General features: G+C 39.1%; 1 protein-coding gene across 1 annotated transcript in view; it reads left to right on the top strand.

The window, feature by feature from the left end:
* Positions 1 to 21273, top strand: part of adamts18 (ADAM metallopeptidase with thrombospondin type 1 motif, 18) — a 66319-nt gene extending 45046 nt beyond the window's left edge. Inside the window, exons 17-23 of the mRNA XM_082162115.1 lie at positions 4090 to 4210; positions 4832 to 4958; positions 12815 to 13019; positions 14850 to 15044; positions 15902 to 16150; positions 16247 to 16412; positions 18537 to 21273. Of these exons, the coding sequence (XP_082018241.1) occupies positions 4090 to 4210; positions 4832 to 4958; positions 12815 to 13019; positions 14850 to 15044; positions 15902 to 16150; positions 16247 to 16412; positions 18537 to 18655 (1182 nt within the window). The 3' untranslated portion in view covers positions 18656 to 21273. The remainder of the gene's footprint in view (positions 1 to 4089; positions 4211 to 4831; positions 4959 to 12814; positions 13020 to 14849; positions 15045 to 15901; positions 16151 to 16246; positions 16413 to 18536) is intronic.
* Positions 21274 to 24563: the final 3290 nt, after the last annotated feature.

Below are 24563 nucleotides of genomic sequence, written 5' to 3'. Positions count from 1 at the left end.
ACTTGCTGCACTGTGTGCTCTTGCTAATGGGCAGCACAGGGCACCTCTTACATGATGGCTGACGACTGTGGGTTCAGATGACCATTGAGGTTAAGTCATAGTAAGGGCGCTTCATATATCTGCACAAACTTGAAGTGAAGATGAGAAAGGGATATAATTTGATTTCAGAAGAATCATTTAAACCTTTATGCCATTGTGTCCTGCTGTAATAGATCAGTTCTGTGGGATATGTAATATTATGCTTGTTCTTGGGAAGAGAATTTACTTATCCATGATATAACTGTATATATACTGTACATTACAATTATAAATGGATTTTGTTACCTCCAGACCAAGAAAAAAATGTGAGGAAACAAGTTTTATGTAAAACGTGGGACAACAACTTTGCTTACATTGAGTTTAAGGGAAAATTAAATGAGATCTTGTCAAGATTTCAAGTAGAAGACGTTTGTTATATCGAGATGTAGAGATGTTATGACCATGACAGCCCTAGTGAAAAATACATATACCAAAATGTATTTGAAATACATTTATTTTATGCTAGGTATACTACAAAAACATTTACATATTTATGACCTTAATATAAATAACCTGCAATTATACTTTTGGTATACTAAATTGATATACTGAAAGTCTGCTAAATTGGAACAACTAATTTTGTACCTAATGCACTGTAGTTATTCAGAAATAGAGCTGAGGTCCAACTAAAGATATACTTAAGTATTTGATTGTGCTAAAATGGGACTATTGCAAGTATACTTTAGGAGGTACACTTTAAATATATTGCATTTAAAGATTGATATGTCAGTAAATATGCTAATAGATTTATACTATACTTAGTATGAAATAAATGTATTTTAAATACATTTTGGTATAGGGTTTTTTCACTAGGGAACATAAGACTGAAATAAAGAATAATGCTGTAACACCAAAACAATTCAATTCTGCTAAATATTTTCTGAAATATTTGTTGTAACCATCACAAAATGTTACATCACAGAACATGTTTGAATTTCTTTCTGTTGTTCACTTACCAGTCACAACAAATGCTGATACATTATGTACAGTATACTTACAGTCTTTGCAATCAAACGTCCACATTTCTTTTGTTACCAACACCTCAAACTGTTAAAAATTTATGTGGTCTTGATAGTACTGCAGGTGTTGTGTAAGTGAGTTGTATAAAAGTTAAGCATGCTTCACTTAATACACTTTCATTTTGATCTTATTTTCTGGCCTTTGATCTGCACAGTACTCAACCTGTGTGTTACGTGCATGCAGCATTCCCCTTTATCCTACATGCCCTCTGTTCATTACATTTTCCCCAGGGTGGGCAGTGGCAGCAGAGGTCTGATTTGCAGATGAGTTGGCATTAATCTCTCTAAGTATGCTCTGTAATTTCAAAAAGAAGAGGAGGTTAGAGAGAGATTAAAAGATTAAGATTTCTGCAATTGAACTCAGTAGATCAGAGAGGCTTGGAGTTGTGATTCGAGGGAAGCAGCTGGTCAATTATGCTTGACTGGATCTCTGTATACCCTTCTACTTCAGCTTCAAGACCCTTTTTGAATGCCAAGGAAAATGCACTTCAAGAAATGTGAATGTACGCTTTGACTTGGTTCCAGAACTTGTAATCAGCTCAGCAAGGTGGATTGAGAGGCACTAGACAAGACATATCAGAACGTTCCCTTCAAACTTCAAACTTCTGATTGAAACACTCTTTTCATTTTCATTTAGGTATTGACATTCTTGTAGCATTCCTGTAACAAACATAGCTTGTAGCAAACCCAGACTGAACAGAAGAAATTCCCCAGAGAAGATTTCCACGTCAAAGAAGGTGGAGCCCAAGAGCACATATACCTATTACGTAATCGCCATGGACCAATCATAGTTTGAAGGTGTTTACCAGCTGGTGCAATCTTTTCCAGAAAGTTCAGCATTTTTCAAACTCCCGAAAACAAACTCCAATCGAACTTGAACTCATTGTGGCCTGATTTTGTTCAAAATGACATCACACCATAAACTCTTTGATTTTGCTTAAAGTATATCGGGGCCTTTATATGTGGTATCCATGCTCCCATTCATCAGTCTTTCATCCACTCTTTTTTCTTTATGACGGGAGAAACTTCTACACTTCTAGCCAGGGTACAGATGGATTTTTGTGTAGTAACCCTATACTGGGAGTGCTTGATAATGAACCTGTCCTAGTGGTCCTGTTCAACAGAGTTCAGTAATTGCCCCAGATTTTCCGTCATTATTTAGAATGACTAGGGTGAAAGATAGTAAGGGGATGTCTAGTGCGAGAATGGAGACAGAAGCATGCAATTAAGCTTTTATTGCAACATAAGACAATATAAGACACAAGGAAGCAATATTTGGATAGGGAATGATGTTTGCATGTTGAGTTGATAATCAGAATTGTGATTCATGTTGCATATGTTAAGACTGAAACTCTAGACTTCCTATATCAGAGCACAGACATGGTGCAATGGACTCATGTGGGTCTTGACCCTGGAGCAGAAGAGGTAGAGTTTCTCCATGTGTTGTATCCATAGTCAGATGGCTAGCCGGATCACAGATGGATCAGAGACCTCCTCCTGAGCCTGATTCTGGAATTGTTGCTCTGTGTTCAGTGCCAACTGTAAATCTGGACCTGCCTTGAAAAGGCTAGCGTGCATGGCCTCATGGATCACTTCCAGGGCAATAGATTCAGCCTGGATGCTCGGAAAGAAAGTGAGCCAAAAAGTTTGCTAACTTGCCACTGTCTTTCAATATACTTGTTTTACTTCCTCTGGAAATCATCTATCCTTTGTTTAATTCACACAATACCTTCTGATGTTCTGTTGATAGACTCTTTGCCCCTATACTACAGGTCTCTTGCATCTCATTGAACTAAAAACATGAATGCACACAAACTCATGCCTCTCCATCCTTAATATAAAACATATAGTCACAACACTAAATTGAACCCAATTTTGGCTTGTAAAGAAATGGGATGGTTTTAGCTAACCTGTTAATCTGGCAGAGCACTGAGGCTGGGTGAAGAGTATTTATCGTGTTTATTGTGACTGACTTAAAGATAATCTTCCCATATCAACAGCAGCCTGCCACACTCTTCCTGTTCAAAACATTAACTCACTGAGGGCAAATCCATAGTAATTAGAGGTTGGGTGGCATCTGCCTAATCCACTACTTCAGTTTTCACTCTTACTTACGAGAAATTTGGGCTGCCTTGCAATTACTGTTGGCTTGTGTAAACACTGCTGTAACTCTTCAGTGAGTGCAGTGACCCTTAGTATTCGATCCTTGTTTAGCTGCTTAGTTTGTACTTTCTACATATAGTTTGGTGGTTTACCAGTTCCAGTGAATTTAGTGTCATTGCATTTTTTTATTACAAATAGTCTGAGGAAAATCCCCATGTGGCAAAGCCTAAGTAAAAAAATAAAAAAATAAAAATAAACTCCTCTTCTTGTCTGAGGACTTTTCCACTCCATTAGAGTTATCCTCAGGCCGTCCTCACTGGCCCTGGGCACATACAGTATTTAGTGAGAAACAGGCTGAACTTCCTCTGTGGTCTAGTCTCACATGAATGACTGTAAGATCTTCTCCAGGAACAGCCACCAAAACTATAGCATACAGGCCTAATGAAACATAAACATTGATGTAAATCTTCCTGGGAAGTTAAGTCTCATTGTACACCACTATATGAAAATATTCAGATTCACCCAACCCACAGTTTGGTCCACTTGTGCCGTTTTCCAAGCTGACAAGCTTCATTTCAAACACATAGACAATCTAATTTAAACATCCCTCTAGTGCAGCATCACTAGGAAAACTGTGGTGTCGTCTCTCAGTCCCAATGGAGCTATAGCCACAAAACAGCACCAGACACTCTGGCACCTTCTCCCTTGCTGGAGAAGACATTGACAAGACATTCAGAAACAAGTTCAATTTCAGTTTGACTGAAGGAATAATTTAAGTGTTTGAAAATGTTATGAAAATGACTGAAATCAGTGAACAGTAGTGTGCACTTGGATGGACAGAAACCTGTCACTCGATTATAACTGACCTATGATCATCTCTCCTCCACAGATTCTTCTTCAGGGTAAAAATCCTGGTGTATCATGGGAGTATACTTTTCCCCATCCAGAGAAGAAGCACAACTACACTTGGTCTGTGGTGCGCTCTGACTGCTCAGCGCCTTGTGCTGGGGGTGAGTCGGTGCCAAATGTACTGTACATGTTCGTTTTTTTGACACAAGTGTGAGAGAGCGGAGAGTTTTTGTGCTTGTGTGTTGTTGAGAAAGGAAGTTTATGAGTGTGTTTGTCCAGGTCCATCAAATGCACCTTTGTGAGCAGGACAGAAAGACAAAAGTGTGCCCCTCCTTCCCTTCAGACCTCACAATCTCATTGGCTCATCTCTGTGGTAGTGGCTCCTCCATTCACAGTCAGTTTTCTCTGAGTGTTGGTGGCAGACAGACAGCACTATGACATGCCCAGAGCACAGATCTCTATCTGTGCTCTCACACAGTTTCATTCATGCTTTTCTTTAGAGCAGACCTCTGGGCAGCCCCTCCTGGCCTCTCACACTGACAGAGGCCCAGCTTTGTTTGCCTCAACAGAAGCCACACTACAGTACTGCCATTCATCCTGAGCTCCCATAATCCCCAGAAAGACCATTCATGGACAGTGTGCTCCAAGCTTTCCTTTTCAAAAAGTTTGCTCTGATGATGCATTCGTTTATCTGAGATGGATCTCTACAACATATCCAAGGAGAGTAGATGCAAAGTGTTTGTACTCATCCGCCATCCCATCTGTTTCTAACTCTCTCTCAGGTCGGGTCTCAACGAAAGCCCTTTGTCTGCAAGATCAACACACGCAGGTCAACTCTTCGCTCTGCAACCCTCAGACCAGACCTGTGGTTGGCTCTCACCTGTGTAACACACAGCCCTGCCCTGCCTAGTAAGAGTCTCTCTCTCTCTCTCTCTCTCTCTCTCTCTCTCTCTCTGTGTGTGTGTTGTGTCTGGCTTCCCTGTGCCATACTTGCTTGAGATTTGGCTATCTTTCAGTTCATTAGATCCTGAGGGTGCTGGCTGTGTTCATTGTGGCCAGGCAGCGCTCGCGTCCACACATTGAGAATCGTTTCGACCAAACCCTGCCGGAGAGCCGCTTCAGGGGATCGAGAACGAATCTCGAATAATACCCCAAATCAGTCTTGAGATGCTGGTTCCCTTAGTAGAATATTTCAAGCATGGCAAGACCTGCCAAATATTTCTCCTAGGGTGCTGCGCACAATAGAGAAGGGTTACAGGCTGCAGTTCGATTCCGCCCACCAAAATTTAGCGGGGTGGTGTGGACTGCAGTCGACCCAGTGCAGGGTCGGGTATTGGAACAGGAAGTAAACTCCCTGCTGGTAAAGGAGACCATAGAGCGTTTTCCTCCTCCGGAGAGGGAGTCTGGGTTCTACAGCCGCTACTTCATTGTTCCCAAGAAGGACAGGGGTTTGCGCCAATTTTAGATCTAAGGCACTTGAATTGGTCTCTGAGGAGATTCAGGTTCAAGATGCTCACTATTCCTTTCATCGTGAGTCAGATCAAATCTGAGGATTGGTTTGTCACGATAGATCTAAGAGACGCATACTTACACATATCCGTCCTTCCATCTCACAGGAAGTTCCTGATGTTCGCTTTCGGGGGCGGAGCATTCCAATATTGAGTTCTTCCGTTCGGCCTAGCTCTCTCCCCTCGCACGTTTATCAAATGCATGGATGCAGCTCTAGCTCCTCTGAGGCTTCAGGGTATCAGGGTGCTAAATTATATTGACAACTGGCTTATTATGGCACAGTCACAAGAGCTGTCCCCTGAAAAGGGCACAAGACACTGCGTCCCTCCGCCACACCTTCCCCTGTCTGGGAGCGACTTGCTTCATCGCAGAAGCTAACTTTGTCCCTTTGTCCCTTTGTAGTTTCCGTGTATGCCGCCACATGTTACGTCATGACGCAGCACCAATCAGGATTGGATTAGTTTCAATCATACTTCAGATGCGTTACGCTAAGGGTGTTCCCCAAAGTGTCGTATCGATGCAGTGTCTCGTTCCCTTTTCAGGGAACAAGGGTTACAGTTGTAACCCAAGACGTTTTTTAACTAGGGGATGTAATGGAATTACAGAGATTTATTTTTCCGTATTTTGACATTGACTAAAATGTAGGGTGGGGACTTGGGGAATCGGTTGTTGATTGTATTGAGACAGCTCTGAATGCGAGCTTGCAGTCGATTGTAAGGAAAGAGCAGGAGTTTAAGCAGACAAAATGATTGGAGAAGTCTGGCCGTCACCATATAGAAGTCTGGTTTTTTTGTGTGTTTTTTTTTTTCACTGGAAGATCGAGTTGTGACATTTTGATTAAAAGTGATGAAGTCCAAAAAAAAAAAAAAAAAAAAATGCATGGATTAATCGTTTAGAATAAGATCAATTACATGCATTAAAAAAAGATAGGGGGAATTTTAATTTAATCTCAAATAAGTTTTTTTTTTTTAAGTTTAGTTATTTTAATAAATTGAAATTCTACACCATGTTTGCTACCTCTATTCAAATTTTAAAAGCATTCTTAGTTCAATTCTCAGTGGTGTCCAACCATGCTCTCAATCATTATTGATGGGCACGGTGCTCTGGTATGTCTGTCTGAAATCAGCTGTGGTAGCTTCAGCTTGAACCCAATTTAAAGCTCTGAAAAGTCACGTTCTCTCTCGGGTTCTCCTCTCTGTTTTATTCCTTAAAGAAAACAGGATTAACATAGCCTCCAGACAGGGACTGACTGTTCCCTCACTGTCCAAACTCCAGCTCCAAGCCACAGCCTGCCACACACGCACCTCTTAAATTATACAAACACAAACCCACATACACACATATGCAAACCAGCTTTCTCAATAAGGCATATACACACAAATTCTAGTCTCTCGTTCTGTCTTGTCTTTTTGTTGACTACGGTGAATTACTACTCAAATATTCCAAGAATTGGTGTATTATTTATACATCATATTTATCGAAGACTCCCATTATATTTACAATGAGAGTTATGAGTGAAAAGGATAATGTTATATTTGGAAAGGAGGAGGATAAATGGAAAAAAAGTAACTTAAGAAAAGACACGCTTAAAGATCTTTTACATGGAAAAAAGAGAAAGAAAAGCGGGGACTCTCTCACTAGGGACCCTGGGAAAACATTCTCAGCCTATAGGTGTCAGAAATCTTCTCTGGGCTCTGGAGACTATGAAAGGATCTGCTCAAAACAGCCTTTCTCTGGGTGTCTCAAAGCTAAAGTCAATCTGCCGGTCTATCTTCCTTTTGAGATTCCTGCTACCATTCTCAAAAGAGCAACACTCAACTCGACTTGATTTACTGATCTCTTGCCTTACAGAGGCATCTACATACCCAGCATCCTTCACTTGCAAGAGTGAAAGGCATTGACACACCATTTTGGCACTCAGATAACAAATCACTCCTCCTGGCTTTCCTTCCCCCCTCCATCCTTCTCACTCTCTCTTTCTCTCTGGCCTTACATCGTGTGAAATGTTGGCTGCGACCTATTATAATGTGCAGGCTATGGCGAGGCGATGCTAAAAGGGGAAATCAAGACCATATGATTGTTTCCTTACAGCAACAAGCTCTAACCGATTTGGCTTGTCCCATTCAAAGCCTGACAAATAGTCCAATAACAGTGTAATTGAAAACAACAGTAGGGTTGACGGGAGAGCAGCGTGTCTGCGGCGGTGCTGGATATGTGGAAACAGACTGCACGGGTTCCCATCACTCACCACCAATGTCTGTAACCCAATGACACTTTAACTTGGTGAGCAGAGGTACTTTGATTACCGGTAGAGATTACCAGTGATCCCAGACTCCTTCAGTTGGCGACACACCTTAATGACATCACCCTTCTGTGGGTCACACAATGAGTTAGTTACAGGGATAAGGGAGAGTTTCTCCAACTATGAAAATCCTGTCTTCATTTACTCTCCCCTGTGCTGTTTTTAAACCTGTATTACTTTTTTCTTGTGTAGAACGCTTGTGTAGAAGATTTTTTTTTTTTTTTTTTTTTGTCCATACAATGAAAGTCAATGAGGTCTAATATTGTTTTGGACCACATTTACTTTCATATAAAATATCTTATTTTGTGTTCTGCAGAAGAAAAAAAGTCATACAGGTTTGGAACAACATGAGGGTGAGTAATTGATGTCAGAATTAAAATTTTCATCCATTTAAGAGCTTTTAAAATGAAGGTACAATGGGGTATTATGTGAAATCTTAAATGGCCAATGCTTTTTCTTTTCTCTTCATGAGATTCCCACTATTCAAGATGGATTTTTTTTCACTGCGTCTAGGTCATACTGTAAGGATGTTTATTGTTCAGACAGACAGGTCCTAAATCCCACAGTTACTAATGACCTCCCCCACTGTATGCCGAGCAGAGTCTGTTTCACTCCATTCTGAATTACATCACAGCCTTAGGATATCGACTTTAGACTCCTGAAACATTATTTGTTTGAGGCATTATGTACTTTGATTTATGACCGCCGAAAAGAGGAAAACTAAAAACAGGGTGCAGGAAAGGGAAAATAAATAGACCTTTGGAAACACTTCCAGAAAAAGTATTGGCCTGCATTCAAAACAGGAGAAAAAGACAGAAGCTTCTGCTTATCTTTCCAGCAAATATCTTCAGTGTTGACAGGTCTGCCCATGTTTTATTATGGAGCAAGAGAGACGGCATCCCTGTGGGGATTGAGCGAATCTAGTCGACCAGGAATGGTGCGCTAATCTCCAGACTACGGCCTACAGGACTCAGTCTGACAACTTACTCCCAGCTGCAAACGCTGCCTTGCTGCTTCTGTGAAGCGAGGAGCACGGTGACTTCAAACATGGGCCGGGCCCAGAAGCGGCCAGCTTCATTTGTTCCCTAAAATGTCATGAAAAGATTAATGCACATGACTTAAAGACTTTTGCAGTGCTTTTCTTTTAGTTTCTTAGCCGTGTTGCATGATTATATGTTTGCTTTTGTCTTCAACTGACACTCTTCAAGCCTTTACATTGATACAAAAGATTCAATGAAAATAATCTATCACGGTTTCCACAAAATGTTTCTTGAACAGCAAATCAGCATATTAGAATGGTTTCTGAAGGATCATGTGACACTGAAGCTTAGGAATAAATTACATTTTAAAACATATTCACATGGAAAACAGTTATTTTAAATTGTGCAATCCTACCGTAAAATTGCAATAATACTATAACACAACCAATGTTTCAAGTGGTTTCTCCAAATTCAACTGAAAATGCAACTTTTAATGACTTCTGCAGTCTCAAAATTATTCAACCCCCTTAATAGAATCCCTCGCAACAGCACAAATCTGCAAAACAGGTGTTGTCTCAAGTACACCTGATGCAACTAATCAAGGTCTTCATTAGTTGCACCAGGTTTGCTTGAGCTAGAACACATGAATTACATAAACTGGCTAGGTTTTTTTAAGTGTCACATTTAACTGCATGTTAGAAATATGTCTAAGTCAAAAGAATGGTCAAAAATGTTAAGAGAAAATATCATCACCCTTTACAAACAAGGAACAGGATACAAAAAGATAGCGAAGGCACTAAATGTTTCTACAGACACCGTTGGAAGCATAGTTCGCAAGTTCAAAGTTAAAGGAACAGTGGTTACACTACCTGGATCGGGCAAAAAAAGGAAGCTATCAATGGCTGCAACCAGATTTCTGAGCAGGTTCAGAAAAAACATTGAATGACTGCAAAAGACATACAGCAAGACTTGGTGTGAACAGTGACACTGAGTTTTCAGCTTGCACTGGCTCTTACTAAGCGCATGCTGTTTCCATGCCAGAACTCCAAGACGTACACCACTACTGACCCAAAAGCACAAGAAAAGTGCTCAAAATCATATAAATAAGCAACAGAAGTTTTGGGATTCTGTTCTGTGAAGCGATAAAACAAAACTGGAACTTTTTGGCCCTATGGATCAGTGGTATGTCTGAAAGAAGAAGAATGAAGCATATGCTGAAAAGAACCCTCAGTCTACAGTTAAGCATGGTGCTGATGCTCTGGGGATGCTTTGCATCCTCTGGCACTGGAAACCTGCAGCGTGTGGAAGGCAAGATGGATTCATTGAAGTATCAGGAGAAGACGTCATGTCATCAGTGAGGAAGCTGAAGCTTGGGTGACATTGGACCTTCCAACAGGACAATGATCAAGCATACCTCAAACTCCACTTGGTTGCAGACGAAGTCCTGGAATATTCTACATTGGCCATCACAGTCACCTGACTTGAACCCTATAGAAAATCCCTGGTGGGATTTGAAGAGGGCGGTTGCAGCATGCAAGAATATTACTGAACTGGAGGCCATTGCTCATGAGGAATGGGCTAAGATTCTTCAGAAACACTGTCAGAAGCTGGTGTCTGGTTATACATCTCGTTTGCTGCAGGTCATAACAGCAAAATGTGTTCTACTAAGTACTAAAGATGCTTGCCATGAAGGGGTTGAATAATTTTGAGACTGCAGAAGTCATTAAAAGTCGCATTTTCAGTTGAGATTGGGGAAACCACTTGAAACATTAGTGTTGAGCTATTTGTTTGATTTGTTCGTTACAAAAAGCTGGAAGTCTGTACATTTTGCCAATAAATCTGCTTTGCAATAGGGGTTGAATAATTTAAATTACAACTGTACATGATCACTGAAAAAAACAAAGACTATTGTAATGAATAACAATAAAGACCAATTTCTATATAATACAACTAAACATACCTAAAGTTTTTAATGCACAAGCTTTGGTTTGCTTAAAGTGATATTTTTAGCAAAGGAATTCACAAAGTTGCGTGGGTTTAGGAAAATACATGGTTCTCTTAGAGCTCTTAAACTGACAAATGCTTCCAAACCAAAAGCATTCCACAGAGAATGCTAAAAAGTGATTTTGAATAAGTATGAATTATGGGTGCATCGTTTTGGGCAGACATGGAGAAAATGCCAGCAAAATCAGACTGTATCCGTAAATGTGAAGCAGTCCACAGTATTGTCCCCAAAGATATGTCTCCTTTAATTGTATGGCTTGAAATATGCAAGTTATTGAAAGATTCCAGAAATACAAAATTAAAACAAGAGCCAGCAGTGGTTTGCAGTGAGGCACGGCATGTCAACTCTTTGACCAATGACACATTGTCATTTATGTGGCGAGGAGAGCACGAGGGGGAGTGAAAAGGCAAATTGTGCTATGGATCGTGTTTCTTCCCTCAATTAAAATAGCAGTTTAACCATCTCCCTCCAATTTGTCAGATGGCTGGAGAGAAAATTAAAGGATTTTTCTCAGCTCCGCGGCTCAGGTCTGTGTGAGTGGTTGGGTGGAACCGGGTCTTCTAAGAACTCGACCCGGGGCGTCTGTCCGGTGTTGTGGCCACGGCTCTTGTCATAGCTGTCATTTGCTCTAATCTCTCCCTGGCCTGCCCAGCTCTATTTTAAAAGCCTCTTTTCATCCACAGCCAAGAGAAGCAAGGACAGAGTTGCAATCTGAGAACTGGAAGAGAGCTGCTGTGGCATCAGTTTTGATTTTTACATTTTGCTTTTTGTCTTTTAGACATAACTACCCTTTGAATTTAGCCAGTATTTTGTCATGTCATATCCTTTAAGTAAATTTCAGTTCACAAAAATAACTTTTTTTCTTAGATGGAAAACTGCAAAATGAAATGTACACATTTTACAAATTTTAGTCAGATTTATTTTTTTTTGTTGGAAGAAATTAATACTTTTTTTCAGCAAGGATGCATTAAATTAAACAAAAGTCACAGTTAAGGCACCTCAAATTTTACAAAAGATTTCTATTTCAAATAAATGCTGTTCTTTTGAACTTTCTATTTATCACCAAATCCTGAAAAAAAAGTATCACAGTTTCCAAAAAATACTAATCAGCAGAACTGTTTTCAAAATTGTTAATAATAAGAATGTTTCTTGAGCAGCAAATCAGCATATTAGAATGATTTAGGATCATGTGACACTGAAGACTGGAGTGATGCTTCAACCTGTGCACTTATCAAAAACATTAACAATTCAGAGCAGAAAAAACTCTGAGTACATTACTGAAATACAATATTCTGTCAATTCTCTATGCTTTAGTTATTAATTGTTTAGTGTGCTACGGAAAAAGTGCATTTGCAACGTGACTTGCACATTTATTATTATTTTTTTACTGAATGATTGGCCATAGGAGGGCACTATTGCATTACCACAAATATTGCCCAAAAGCAAATTTGACATATTGAGCATTCAGAAAGAAGCCATTGATTAATTCCAGCTTTTGTTCATCATATTGCTGCAATGAAATGGATTAATCTATTACAGAATCTTGGAATGTCTCATTTACTTGCCAGATCTGTGTTTTGAAATATTTTGTCATGTGAAAATTTCATAATTAGAAATCATATTTATGAACTCAGGATTTTTGCATCCTTTGATAACGTTTAAACTCTTAAGCTGGAAATGTAAATGCATGTGTGGTGTATATGCCCATGTGAGCCCACAGGGAGAGGGTGGGTGCAGACAGATCTATGTGGTTTTTTATTTGTCTTTCCATCATGTCGTTTACAGAGAAATCAGATCATAATCTAAACAAAATCGACCTAATGTGATGATCATTAATGAAGCCCTTGTGTGTGTCTAAGTGTGTCAAGTACCTGTACCATATGGGTGTAAAGTGTCTTCCATGTTAAAATATGCTGAAATGTTCAAACATAAGGCTCGCATCTGAAGGTCAATTTGTTTGTCTCGACAGTTGGACAACAGGCAAATGGGGAGTGTGCAGTAGAACATGTGGAGGCGGGCAGCAGACACGAAACATCCGTTGCATGAGGAAGGTGACATACCAGCGTGAGGAGGTGACGGCTCACTCCTTATGTCCAGTAATGGCTCCGGCTCAACTACAGCCCTGCAACACACAGGCATGTCCTCCAGAGTGGAGCACTGGCTCCTGGTCACAGGTATGTGTACATGCACATGCAACCTACATAACAGGATGTCATCGTGGGGTGCACGACTAAAGTAAAAAGACAAATAAATACAATTTTAATACATTTTTAATTACAAATGTTACAAACATTTTAAATTTTAATACAGCAAAATAAATAAATAAATGTTTACTTTAAATGTACTGTTCAAAAGTTTGGGGACAGATAGATTTAAAAAAAAGAAATAAAACCAATTAATCGTTTTATTGAGCAGGGATGCATTAAATTGATCAGAAGTGACATAATCAGAAACTTTTGTAACATTATACAAAAATACTGTCCTTTTGAACTGTCTATTCATCAAAGAACCCTGAATTATTAATTTTTTTATCAAGCAGCTCAACCTCTCAAGCTCAAGGTTTCCACATTGATAATAATAAGAAATGTTTCTTGAGCACCAAATCAGACTATTAGAATGATTTCTGAAGGACCATGTGACACTGAAGACTGGAGTAATGATGCTGAAAATTTAGCTTTGCCATCACAGGAATAAATTACATTTGAAAATATATTCAAATAGAAAATAACTATTTTAAATATTTCACAATATTACTGTTTGTACTGTATTTGTGATCAAATAAATTTCAAAATCCCTAACTAACAAAAGTCAGGTCCTGACATTAGCAGTGGATTGTTGATGTATGTGATGTTCTGTGGAATTAGTAGGTTTGTCTCGCTTTAAAACATTCCATCCTGTTAGATAAAGTTACAGATGTTAGTATGATATTATAAAAAAAAATAAAAGATGGTTATAAAATATTAAAATTAACTTCTGGTCTCATGCACAATAAACCGCATGTAATCTTACTCTCATTCCTTCCAAGAGGCTAACAGTGAGCAATTTTAGCTCTTTAATTTGATCCTGTTCATTTTCTTGCCTTTGTGTAAGCAATCAAGTTATAATGAATAAAGTTGAGTTGTTTGAGCTTAACCAGAACATGTCTCTGAAATTCTGCTCTACCCTTTTATAGAAATAAATTGCTCTACCCTTTTATAGAAATAAATTGCAACACAAGTGTATTCAGTTAAAAAGGGCTAAAAAAAGGGCTAAAAAAAAGTACCGTATAACAGCAATGACCCAAATATGAGGTGAAGATTTGAGATGCCCTGAATAAATATGAGGTGAAGATTTGAGATGCCCTGAACAATGTCACATCAGTGCTGAAACACTACTGCCCCCTGCTGTTATTGCACATGTAGCACATGCCTCTCACTGTTGCATTGCTCACATTAAGAATCTATTCTGGACTTAATAAATGACCATGCAAATCGCCTCTCTGAAACTTTAGTGATGCTTGGAAGTGTTTCTTTAGATAAATGAGTACTTTAAACACGGTATATTTTGTGATATCTTTTCTTGTTTTTGTTTTTTTGCCTGTGTGTGTATATTTGCAATAATATATTTGTGTACCCTGAACTTGATCTTCCCGTTTACACACACACCAGCCACAGAGAATGTTGAAACACATCACTTTTTTCATTTCGTCATCAGCAATGTTGAATTATTTCACCTTTTTTTTCTTCAGTCGAATCTTACTCAATATGTTAAATCATGAATCCGTGTTTTGAATAAACAGTTTGAGATCTTTGAGAAGTTTTTGCAGTAGTAGTTGATATTGACTAAATTCCTTCTAAAGGTCAGAATGAGTTCACACCGCCTGTCTCAAGAGTTCATTTCAACTCTTGTTTGAGGTGAACAGCATGCCACTGTGACCTTTACAATGTTTAAACTAACATCACTCAAAGACCACATGAGGGTAACTCTCTCTCTCTGTTTATCTTTCTTTCTTTCATTCTCTCTAGTGCTCTAAGACCTGTGGGCGAGGGTTGAAAAAGCGCAGTATTTTCTGCAGGAGCACTGATCCAGGTGCCAGGGCTGTGGTGGTGCCTGACAGCATGTGTAAATTACACCTGAAGCCCAAAGCCCAAGAGACCTGTGTGCTGAGCCGCTGCCCCAAGAATGAGCGTCTGCAGTGGATAACTACCGCCTGGGGAGAGGTAAAGCCCCTCATAGGAATATCAAAGGTTACGTTGAAGCGCTCACACAAACGGTTCATATGTAGCATGAGCAAATAGTCACCAGATACATTAGAACATGGCGTTTTTGTTTCAAAACGCTCTCTGTTCACACTAGCATTTTCAAGCGCTTTATAAAAGTTGCTTGTCCACACTGAAACAGATTTACTGTTACCAAATATTCCACCACTTACTGGTGTGTCCAGGTCACACTCAATCGACATTATGGGTTACATGTATGCTTAAAAACACAATCCCTCATGTTTTGACGGTTTCATCTTTGCAAGGACGTAATATGAAGATTGTAGAAAATAAAATGTATCTTTAGTAACAATGTGGAATTGAATTGCACATAGCTGGCAAATATATGTAAAACCATAGATATCCATATGTACAATATGTGTTACATTTTGTGTCACTAAAAATGCATCATATTTTTAAAATCTCTCCGAAAACAGCATTTTCAAATTTATCCACTTTGGAGGGTGTCTTCAAAAAGCTGTCTCAGTGTGGACAGAAGGCCAAAACGTACAGAAAAAGATTTGTTTTCAAATGTATCCGGATTAATGTAGACGTAGCCTTGGATGCACGCTATCATGTGTGCAAGTGGTTAGAGCAACATCTGTGCATGAATATTTAAAACACACATTTGATTCCATACAGCTAAGTGGCACTTTCCTTTCTGGATTTGTACTTAAGTGTCTCACTCTTCTCCAGACTATAGCAGCATTGTTAACCGTTGCTATGGAGGCATGAGTTGTCCTAGTAGAAAGGGGTCAGAGGAGTATTTACGTGTATATACCTTATTATCTGATTATCTGTCTGGATGTCTTATGCAGTGTTCGGCCTCCTGTGGAGCAGGAGTAAGGAGAAGAGAGCTGCATTGTGGAGAGAAAGACTCCCAAGGAGGCTACACTGAGTTCCCTTCAAGGAGGTGCAGGAACCTACGGAAGCCCCAAGCAGACCTTAAGCAAGCTTGTAGTAACGGCCCCTGCCCAGAGCCCCCGCCACCCCAGCTCCTTCAGCCTGGCCCAGACAGGGGCAGCACTTCTGTGACTCTGGGCTGGTATTCCTCCCCTTGGCTGCAGGTATGCACAACTAGCTCTTTATAACCAATCAGGGATCTGTTCCGTTAATATTCTGCCAGATTTCTAAGCTTCCTGTCCTGTTCATGTGTCTTTCAGTGCACAGTGTCCTGTGGCGGTGGGGTGCAGACACGGAGCGTTCAGTGTCTGAGACAGGGGCGTCCGTCAGTGGGCTGTTTACCTCATCAGAGACCCATAAGCTCACGAGCCTGCAATACACACTTCTGTCCTGGTCCAGTCCCACCTCTCTCACCCACACTTAAAGGTACAAGCTAGTTGGCCTTTAAAGGGATACTCCACCGTTTTTTCATATTAAACAATGTTATTCCCTTAACTAAGACGAGTTGATACATACCTCTCTCATCTCAGTGCATGCACTCAATCGCTCTGACGCGCGGTGACACTCTGATAGTACTTAGCTCAGCCCAGTATATTCAATGGTATCTGACAGCAATGAATTTAGAAGTGACCAAACACATCAACGTTTTCCCTATTTAAAAACAGTTACACGAGTAGTTATACGATCAAGTATGGTGACACAAAATAAAACGTGGCGCTTTTCTAAGCGGGTTAAAAAGGATAACTATAATGTATGGCGGAATAGCACTTTCGGGAGTAATTCGACTCGGCGCAGTAAAAAGTCACGCCTGATCCTCTTCCCACTATTGACAGAAGTGAGAGGAAGAGGATCAGGCGTGACTTTTTACTGCGCCGAGTCGAATTACTCCCGAAAGTGCTATTCCGCCATACATTATAGTTATCCTTTTTAACGATTAAGTGCACACACTGAGATGAGAGAGGTATGTATCAACTCGTCTTAGTTAAGGGAATAACATAGTTTAATATGAAAAAACGGTGGAGTATCCCTTTAAATGTAAATGTATTAATTTAGAAGGCACTTAAATCTAAAAGCGACTTCAGTACACACTACCGTTCAAAAGTTTGGGACCAGTAAGACTTTTTTAAAGAAATGAATACTTATATTCAGCAAGGATGCATTAAATTGATCAAAATTGACAGTAAAGACATTTATCATTTTACAAAAGATTTCTATTTCAAATCATAGTCTGGACGTTTTTATTCATCAAAGAATCCTGAAAGAAATTTCATGTTTTCCACAAATTCTTTTTTTCAACATTGATAATAATAATAAGAAATGTTTCTTGAGCAGTAAATCAGCATACAGTATTAGAATGATTTCTAAAGGATCACGTGACACTGAAGACTGGAGTAATGATGCTGAAAAGTCAGCTTTGTCATCATGGGAATACATTACATTTTAAAATATATTCAAATAGAAAAACTTGCATTTTAGAATTTACAAGAGCCTAGATAGGGCTTGTGCTGCAGACTGAAATAGAAACAGCCTCATGACCAGACTGTTTACACAATGTAAAGCGAAAGTAGTTAATCTACTCCCATTGTTAGTTCTCTTCCTTCCTTGCAGTTTTAGAATAGTACACAACCAGGAAATTGATTTCCACGACATTTATGTGATGCAACCACAGAACATACAGGGAGGTTCTCACCTTCGGTTGCCACCTTGAACACCACCCCAACTTTTAGCTCAACTGTTATCTCACTCAACAGTACCTGCAATGCCTGAGTGGACATACTTCTGAATTTGTTATGAACTCTCATATCTTGTTCTGTAGCTCAACTGGCAGAGCGTGATGTTAGTAATGTCATGGGTTGGATTCTCAGGAAACATATACTGATAAAATGTATACCATGAATTTACTTTACGTTGCTTTGGATGAAGCATCTGCCAAATGCATAAATGCATGTATATTTTCCATAGTGTTAAGTGTCATTGTTGCCTTGATTACATATGTATCATAATCAATTATCAAGCTTGATAAACATCACTGGTGTTTACATTTATTCATTATGTAGTGGTAAAACAATGTGCTTTTTATTTGTTGATTTAAGACCACATAGTAGGTCAAATGACATTGTGCGCCACTATTTAACAATAAGAAACTGACATACATTGTGTGATTAAAACAATATCATTTAAATTAACAAATCATAATTGTTATGTTTAAATATTATGACAATTAGAATGTAGAGATCTCTTTCTCTGGTAATACATGGCACATACCACAGAGAGCCATATGTGTGTGTGTGTGTGTGTGTGTGTGTGTGTGTGTGTGTGTGTGTGTGTATAATTGTTTATTCTCATGGGATAACTGAGTGAGGGCCTTCAGAGAGCAGGTCAGGTCCTTATCAGTATGCTGGTGCAGTAATTCCAAGTGGTTTGCAACATCACCACAATGTATCTATTCAGAGTAAACAGTACTTACAAAAACACTGAGTGCTTGTGTGCGCACTGTTGTTTTTAAGGCTCAAAATAAATAATAGTCATTATGTGTCTTCCCATTAACAGAAGGCCAGCCTTGCATCGACTTCTTCAGCTGGTGTCATCTGGTGCCTCAGCATGGTGTTTGTAATCACAAATTCTACGGTCAACAATGCTGCAAGTCCTGCTCCGCCAAAAGACAGTAAATCAGAAGATCTTCACATCCCACAAGCCTCCTCACGACTCTTTGAGATCTGTAAATCATTGTGATAAAGATGACCACTACGGACAAAGTTGACATTTGCGAGATGTGGCACAGAAAGAGGCATTCCAGTGGACCTTGTCTTGGACTGATGAGAGATAATGAGAGCTTGGTATCCGAGGAACTCGAGAAACTCTGTACATCGATGGTGTATCAAAACTAGAATTGTGGTTCTTTAATAACCAATCTGCAGAACATTTATTTTGTAAATAATTTATGTTTGTTCTCTTAAGATTGGAGATGTGACCATTGGTTAAAGCCATTAAGAGACTTCCATCATCAGTTGATTTATATGCTACATTGAAGAGCACCAAATGAGCGTTGGAGTCACTCTGGTTAATGTGCACACCTGAAGTACTCTATTATTTGGGTTTGCTCTTTGAGCTCCAGTCGAACTCATAAGCAGAAGATCTGGTCAGAAGTGAGACTACATCTCTACAGTGTTTTTGTGTTCCACTGCACTGCTTTTTAAATAGTTTTTCTATGTAACACGTACTTGATGAACATCTTTGACCGTTACTCCACGTTTTTTTTTTCTTCTTTTTTTCGGCTCACACATTAGCGCTTCATTTTTAAGACAACGTGTCAAGTTCAGAGAAGTTCAACGTTTTACGCACAGCAGAACTTATCAATGTCAATTTCAAAATAGTGGACCAATCAGAAAAAGCCAGGGGTGGGGCTAGCATCAAGTGTGTATACAGTACAATCATTTGTCGGAGGAAGAGTTTAGCTATAGCTAGGGTGATTTTATTAATATTATTTTCATTTAAAAAATAGGATTCTGCTTTTCAGATATTTTCGGTTTTGGTTGCACCGTTGCCGCATATTCCATAAAAGGCTGTTTTGAGATGTTCTGCTGTGTGCTTTTTTGTTTGTTTTGTTTTTTACTCTTCGTCCGCGCTGCATCTCACATTTTTCTCACGTCTGCATCTAACGACTCCTTAGCCTGTAATCATTTAGTCTAAAGGTGTGGTCACAGTAGTGAATTTTCAAAAAAAAAAATTGCAGCAAAAATCCATTGTCATATTTAAAACAAGCAGCGTTTCTGTTGGTAAACGCATTGAATCCATGTGACCGGTTGCAAAATCTGCATGGGAAAATCGTTTGCCCTCACGCCGAATTCCCGATCGCATGAATTCCTATTGAAACTACTAGATTCTGCCTGCGAAAATTTGCCGAACAATGGTAAATGTGACCACACCCTAATACTGCCTGCTTGACTGCTTATCAATGAATTAATGTTTTTGGTGCTATAAGAAGTGAAGTGCTCATTCTCATTCCATTGTTAATTTTGTTTGTGATTCAGTGAATTCAACTTACCGTACATTACAATCTTATGTTTACTTCAGTATAAAACCCCTCTACTCTTGTATATTTACAAAGTAACTTAAACTTTTACATTGGTCAAAATCCTGTAGTCAAGAGAGCATACAGGCTTCTGATTTTAACAAACATTAACATGCTCAATTTCCTCTGTAGAACTGGTCTGACCTGTAAGGTTGAGTCACAATCCCGTCTGATCGCCACAGAAGACTAAAACAGACAAGATAGATTTATCATTAATGAAGTTCAGTGCTTCTGCTGAAATATGTAGTGGGTCCATTGGCAGATGAACTATGTGTATGAGTGCCAGTATGTGTGTGTAATTTGTGTGCAGTCCATGCAGTGCTGTCTCCCACAAGGCGTACGAGAGGACTGAGCTCGTCCCGGACGAGTGTCAGAGAGCGTACAGAAGGTTGCACTCAGTCACTTTGGAGGGACCAATTAGTGTGCAGGAGTGAGTGTCATGTTCAGGAGGAGGAGGAGGAGGAGGAGCAGCTAACAAACCCAAGCCTCTCAGGACTTGGGAACTCATCTCAGTTTACTTTGTTAGTGCTCTTCATCTCTTTTATTTTTCTATCTCTCTGTGTGCTGTAGTTGTTGGGCTACTGTTTTGAGCTTGACAGAAGAGTGGAGTCTCAGCTTAGTAACAGGATTCAGGAATGACGGTCCTGCTCTAACAATAAACATTGGAGCAGATGGCACATGGGGTATAGCACCAGCACTCATTCTGTCCTCATTTCATTCCAAACACTTCATTACCAACCCCCAATCCCTGGAAGGGATATTTGCATACACTAATAAGTGCAAAAGGTCACTTTTAAAAGTAGATGTTGCACTGCAGGTTGCTCTGTCCTCTTCTTTTTTTGTTGTTGCCTGAACCATTTTAAAGGGTACTTTCATTTAGTTGTATAACCTCTGGATCTCCATAAATCAACTCTTGTTCTTTTACAGTATGTTTAAATTTTTCCTTACTTGACTATAAACATGTTCCTAATCACAAACAAATGGAAAACTACATTGTTTAGCCTTGTTTTGACATTATGTATGTTGTACAAATGATGAGTCGTGTCTTTCTTCAATGTCTGAATTGAATTTTTTTGTAATTTATTGCTATGTCTAAATAGTTCCTGGGCTACAGTGTTGTCTCGAGAGGAGCTGACGGTATAATAGCACACTGTAAGTGTGAAATTTAATACTTCCACTGAAAGTTTTATAATAAAAAGTCTCTGATTTACTGTATTCCTCTAGTGAGGCTTTTTTCCACTAGTGCTCTTGCAATGGCGAGTACAGAAAGCCCTTGAATGATGAAAATGCTGCAATATTTAAGGAATGAAAAATGATATGCTGTCATCACAACAAATTACTATGAACATCAAGCCAGAAGCAAAGTGGAGTTTAGACAAAATACTCCCTAGCATATTATCGACAAGGAAAACAGACTTGTTCTTGTGCAAATATAAAACGTTATTTAAAATGTGCCACTAAGGGACAGACTGCATGCATAGTAATAATAAGCTATAAACACATGAAAAAAAACCTCTAAAACAGATAGCAATGTGTCCCAGCCAACCGTAACGTTAAATACCCCAAACATTCATATTCCTCACTTCTCTTTTTGTGTTCCAGGCGAAATGTTCCTGTGTGTACTAAATGCCCTAGTAAATCACACAGAGTTTGCTTAAGTCCTCCCTTGACACTCTTGAATATCTATTCCTCCTCATAATATGCATTCATTTGTCATTTTTGTCATATTTCTTAATTTCCTGTGTGTACAATTATTTGTGATAATTTCTGACAGCATCGAGAGACTCGTAAAAGAAAGGAGCAATTTCTCATCCGTGTCACTGGATGCACAGACACTGATTATGAAGACTGAATACCAAGCATGTCTGTGGCATTTCTCTATCCTCTTGTGCATGGTGCAAAACTCTCTTTGTTCTCTCTCTCTCTCTCTCTCTCTCTCTCTCTCTCTCTCTCTCTCTCCTTGCCTGCTCACACAAACATGCACACAGTCTCTTCACTCTCTGGAATTCTATGTCACTGTGTCACTTCAGCTCCGGCAGTATGATGCTTCTTTGGAGTACCCCTGACTTCTGACAGGCTTTCTTAACAGGGCACTGGCCATATAAGCACACTCTCTTTCTCTCTTTTGCAGCCCTTAGATGAAGTGAGAGCTGTCATCTCTTTAAGACATATCTCCAATCATCAGCTAAAGGGTATCATCCAGAATTCACTCTGTGCCCTTGCAGACAATAGATCACTCAGAATGCACATTTACAGGATACATAACTGTAACTGTGTATAGTTGATAAAGTTTTTAAAGGTTCCACTTCCCATTTCCAGTTTTGTTGTTTGAGTTCATTATCCAAACAGACTCTACAGTTTCCTGGCAAAAATGTATCTGTCAATAGCCAAAGCTAGCCAAATTAAAAACAAAACAAAAAACATGGTAGTGTCAGGAAGCCCCACCCAAACTAAATTTTCATTGGATCCCTCCTCATGTATATTAATAATGAAATATTGACAAGGAGACACTTGCAAAAGTTTTGAATCAGATATTATTTGAAACATCTCATCAAGTTCTTATATTTGGTGTTGGAGGAGTGAAAATGTGCCAAAACAGAGAACTGGCCCTTGTGCTGTTCTGTTTGGCTGTTTGTGATTGACTGTGTAAGTAAGGTCTCGTAGCAAGTCCAGCTTGATGCTTGTGGCATCGCATGTTTTGTCACATAGGTGTCAAGTACTTTGCATTTTGTTGGACATTATGCAGTTTAGTTCACTATTTTGGTACTATGATGATGCACAGTTTGTGTCCAATTAGGGTTTGGCATTATGGAGATATATATAACGGTATATGTTACACACTTTTCTTCTTCTCTGTCACCGATGGAGTTTGGGTTCCTTGCCACTGTTGCCTCTGGCTTGCTTAGTTGGGGACACTTAATATTAAGCAATATTAATTTGATTGCACTGACAATATTGTATGAGATCTGAACAGAGCGGGACGTCACTGTTTTCAATGGAGCTCATTTTATATTTGATGGTCTTTGCAGATAAACAGAGCTGAATCAACCCTGAACAGACCTCATCAGAATAATGACACTATTTTCTTTTTAGAGCTACTATGTATCATCATTGAATCATTATTTTCCTGTTTTTCCCTGTAAAGCTGCTTTCAAACAATCTATATTGTATAAAGGGGTATAAAAGCAACTTTAATTGATAGAGAGAATCGACATATCCGCACAGTTTTTGCACATCTTGGGCTCGTGCAAGTTGAAACAGTTGATTAATAAATCGACTATTCGTGTAAAGTGAATGTAAACAGTTGGGGGAAAATCGATTATCAACATGTGTCAATATATTGACTCTGTACATTAGATCTTAAAGTGACAGCAACCTGCTAAGTCACCATAAAATAAAAATCGACAATTCTTTTTTTTTATTTTTTTTTATATTGCAGTATGTATTAGCCTACAAATGATTTATCAGTGCACATGCATTATTATTTTTTTAATTCAATGTAATTTTAAAATCAAAATAAATTCCCCTCCCTGTCCCAGACAATCTCTGATGATAAGTTTTTTCGGTTCGAGGGTGGGTAAACCTGTCACTCACATGAGATCGCAGCATTAGCAAACATCAGCAATCCAACAATACAATCAATTCCCGATGGACAAAATCATGTCCCGCCCTAAATTTATTCTTGTTTGAGAAGCAGTTTCACTTGGATACATGTTAAAATAGGGAAGAAAAGACTATCATAAGTTCCGTTATAAACTCACGGCTCTTGATGAATAACTTTTTTAACTTTAATCAAATTAAAGCATTTTAATTGTAATTTATGTTTTTTTTTTTTTTTTTTTTTACACTTGATTACTTCATTAAGTAGTATTTCTTATTTGAACACTACTGTAAGATAGACCTATACAACCTAAATCCCTGTTTATTAGAATTAGTTTTTGCTGTAGTATTGAAATTGATTCAGATAATTTTGAATATTCATTGCTATCCAAAATGTTGATATTGTAACAAGTTGATTTCCAGAAAAGTTACCTATAATGTGATGTAGGCCTATATCATTATTGTGAAATGAAATGACACATATAACAATATAAACTTTTGGTCATATCACCCATTCCCATGTGCATTGTAAAGTCTGGATCCTGAAGCAAAACCAGTTGAGAACCACTGATCTAGAATCACAGTTGCTATTCACACAAGCATCCCTCTCAATGTCTTCTCTTCCCATTTCTTGATTTTTACACACACACACACACACACACACACGCACACGCACACGCACACGCACACGCACGCACACGCACACACACACACACACACGCACACGCACACGCACGCACACGCACACGCACACGCGCACACGCACACGCACACGAGCGCACACTCACACACCATTTCTCATTGCCTCTGTGGGAGAATTTCAGCGTAGGTTATTTCGGGAGGATTAAAACGTCAGTGTGGGTTTAGATGGCTGTGATTGTGTCTAGGCTCAGGAGCGGGGCTCA

This window comes from Leuciscus leuciscus (genome assembly GCF_965113295.1).
Source record: "Leuciscus leuciscus genome assembly, chromosome: 2".
NCBI lineage: Eukaryota > Metazoa > Chordata > Actinopteri > Cypriniformes > Leuciscidae > Leuciscus > Leuciscus leuciscus.
Note: the sequence above shows the minus strand (reverse complement) of the source record. Positions and strands in the feature narration are given on the sequence as shown.